Source organism: Ziziphus jujuba, chromosome 8 (assembly GCF_031755915.1).
Source record: "Ziziphus jujuba cultivar Dongzao chromosome 8, ASM3175591v1".
In the NCBI taxonomy this organism is placed as follows: domain Eukaryota; kingdom Viridiplantae; phylum Streptophyta; class Magnoliopsida; order Rosales; family Rhamnaceae; genus Ziziphus; species Ziziphus jujuba.
Genome location: NC_083386.1, coordinates 24,952,519 through 24,956,078, shown reverse-complemented (window position 1 = coordinate 24,956,078; position 3,560 = coordinate 24,952,519). Strand labels below are relative to the sequence as shown.

Here is a 3,560-nt window from a genome sequence, read left to right as displayed (position 1 = left end):
TAGGTTCGGGTTGTTTTATGTGCGAAGAGTTAGTAGCTTCTGGAGTGGTTAATTAGCCTCATAGCTGACTGTCAATCTGACTCAGTGACTGAGTTATCAAATCTGTTGTGTTTTCGTAACTCCTGAAGTGGGTTTGAGTTTTCTGTTAGTATAAGATAACAAAGATACTCAAAGTATAAATACTATTACTCTTTTTTATCTACATTTTTCTATTACTTTAACTTTTTCCTTTTTGATCTCCATTTTTCCACATTAACATGCCTACCTTTTTCCCTTTTTTTTTTTTTTTTTTTTTTTTTTTTTTTCTTTCCAAGTTTTTGGACTTCTATGTTTGTATGAGCCAAATATTCAGTTAATCTCAAGGTCTCAATGCCCCTTTAAGCTGTCATATATTGACACCTCTGAAAAAAAGGAAATAAAGTTCGTTTATTGTCATTGCATATAGTGACAGAAACATAAGTCCCATGGGAAAGAAATTATTGTAACGTTCCAAAAAAAAAAAAAAAAAAATATCCAATGGAAAACTAGCTATAAAAGAAATTAGAATCTCTTACATTGTAAACAATTAGCATTTATTTTGATTCAAAAAACCAATTTCAAATCAACTTCAGATAAAAGAGCCATAAGTCAAGAAATCTTCAGATAAAAGAGACATAAGTCAAGAAATGAAGCCTCATACTGATTCTAGGATTCATCTTGATGATTTGGACAGTTAAATAATCTTTGAAACTCTACCGAAACAACTGCCTACAGCTTCTAACCAATTACGAAGACTCTAGTTAAGGAAACTAAACCTGAACTTTTAGAGGTTAGAGGATCTGTAAGTTTGAAGGAAAGTCAATCAGAAGTATTTGAATTAATAAACATTCAACATGCATAACAGAAAAGCTATAATACATCTATTATTAAACAGAAATTATTGAAGATAAAAAATGTTACATTGAAGAATTAATTTTTTTAAGTTGAAGATTTATATTTAAGTTAAAATCAACCAGAGAAATAGTAAACAAATTGGAGATAAATAAGCAATATATATTAATATATAAAGGCTTAAATTGGAAAGGGAAACTAGCTTGTATGAGAAAGAAAGTGATAAGAGAGAAAAAAAGGAATAAAAACTTGGAAGATAGAAAATGGAGAGAAATATAGAAAAATATGAAAAGGAATGAATGAAATGTCCATTCCTTAGAAATTAGCACACATTTCATTAGAAAGATGTGTAATGAACATTTCATTAGAACATACAACTAATTGATCCCAAATATGATTACAAATAAAATATTACTGAACGGTTGAATGCCAAAGCTATTTGCACCATTTCGGTTGCTCTACTTGCACCATTTCAGTTTTAACTTCAACAGGCATTTGGATTGGCAGAAGAATACAAGAAATAAAAATCTCACAAACATTAAAAGAAATCATTTTCTTAAAAGAAAAAAAAATTAACATACAACATACATATATATATATATATATATATATAAGAGAAACTTATTAAAAATTCACATAGTGCACTGCAAAGGTTTCAAAAACACTTCAAAGCCATCAACAAGTTCCCACAGATATTAAAACCAAATTTAAGAGTTGTGATCAATGTTCAGACCAAAGCAATGCAGGAAAATATATATATACACTACTCCATAACCAGAGAATACTGTCATGTCAGTCGCGGCTGCACATACTTAGTTTTTGTTGCAGCTCAGACAAATCAACACGATTTATATCATCAACCTGTGAAGAAAAAAACATCAATGTAAGGCATTCTTGCATTATGATATCGTATCAGAAACCCTAAGTAGTAGAAATTGAGATTGTAGAAGTTGATCCATATATATATATATATATATAAGTACCTCGGCCTGAATTGTGTGAATCAGCCTTCCATTTGCTTTGGTAGAAGCACACCTCACCACATTCAATCCTTCTTCGAGGACTAGTACTTCAAGGACACTTGATAGAGGCAAATCCTCCCCACTAAGGCCTCCACTTATCACAATCTCCATTCCACCCCAACAAGGCCTAATTACAACTGAGTTAGACTGCTTATTATCTGAACTAGTTTCACTTTTGGGGCTATTTGTTGAGATATTTAATGAACTTTCAATCTTATCTTTCTCTACTGTGAGTTGCTCGATCTTGTTCTTCATGTTATTTATATGATTTACGGCCTCATTAATATGATCCGCGACTGAGCGCTTTCCCTGTAGTTAATTATTTCCATCATTAACAAAACCCTAAAAGGAATAATTAGAAAACCTCACTCTTCTCTCCAATATCCATATACAAAGAAATCTTTAGCAAATAATCTTATACAAAATAGTAAAAATATATAATTTTACAAAATTAACCTAGTTAATAAAGTTGTACTAGCTAATACTAAATTAAGAAAAAAATACTTAACTAGAAATGAAAGCCAGAGAGAGAGGAAAACATGTTGTTGACCTTGATCGATTCAAGAGGCAGCTGGGATCGAAGTGAAGCATTGAGTAATGCCATTTGCTGCCTTCTTTGACGTTCATTGTCCCTACGCATCATCTTCTTCTCATCATTATCGCTGCTATTTGTTCTGTTGTCCGAAGTAGACATAGTTATATATATATATATGTTGCTGGCTTTTTTTTTTTTCCCCTTTCTTTTTTCCTCCAATTATTTTGCAAGATTATATCCCTCTAGCCATGATTTTTGACACAGAATCAGATCTTGTTGCATGATATCTTCTAGGTGGGGATCGGAGGAGATTTGGAATTCGAGCTCATATCTTTGGTGGTGGAATGGAAACATTTGACAAAGACACTATGATACAAGGTCTGTCTAGGTTGAAAGTTTTAAGAAGAAGAAGAAGAAGAAGAAAAATAAAAAAATAAAAAGCTGAAAAAGGAAAAATTTTCTCTGGCCCTCTGGGTAATGTGATTATGGAGCTAAAAGGCATAGATACAATTGTAAGAGAAATGAGGGGTCCGATCGAATTTAATTATTAATAGCGAAAGATTCTGTGAGATCTGTATAATTGTCAAAACTTAGTAGAAACGTGGGTTTAATTTTGGAGCCAATTACTAATAAAGCTTCTTTATTAGCACAATTCACTGTAATTTGTACTGCACCAATTACTTTCTTCGGTCTTCACATTCACACTTTTTACGTACCAAACTTTCGGTCGGTTGATGCGTTTTCTTGATCCAGTCCCGTGTGAAAAGCCCGGCCCAATCTGAACTCATGGAATTTTTCTGTTTCTTTTACCAGAGAAAATTCTATTTTAACATCAGCATAATGCGGTTCACATTTTTTTAAGATCACAAAAATATCCCTTCACATTTTATTTTTGTTATTATTTATCACCTTTTTCATTTATTTTTTGATTTTTTTGTGTGAAAATATGCAATATTTTCATACATTTATTTATAAATAAGAATTTTAAAAAGTTTTTGTACAAAATAAGGAAGACATGAAATGGGAAGAGTGTTGTTTCTGTAAATTAAACAAAGATATTTTTGTAAGATTAAAAAAAAAAAAAAAAATACAAGTTGCGATTATACAAGGGTGCATGACCTCTGTTACTTTCC

General features: G+C 31.3%; 1 protein-coding gene across 1 annotated transcript; it reads right to left on the bottom strand.

Annotated features, from left to right (window-relative positions):
* Positions 1–1,525: 1,525 nt before the first annotated feature.
* On the bottom strand, positions 1,526–2,922 carry LOC107414382 (transcription factor bHLH126). Its single transcript, XM_048470831.2, has 3 exons — positions 2,443–2,922; positions 1,854–2,201; positions 1,526–1,731 (listed from the first exon to the last, which is right to left on the bottom strand). Exons 1-3 carry the CDS (start codon positions 2,584–2,586, stop codon positions 1,663–1,665), a joined length of 561 nt encoding a protein of 186 aa, XP_048326788.1. The 5' UTR covers positions 2,587–2,922; the 3' UTR covers positions 1,526–1,662.
* Positions 2,923–3,560: the final 638 nt, after the last annotated feature.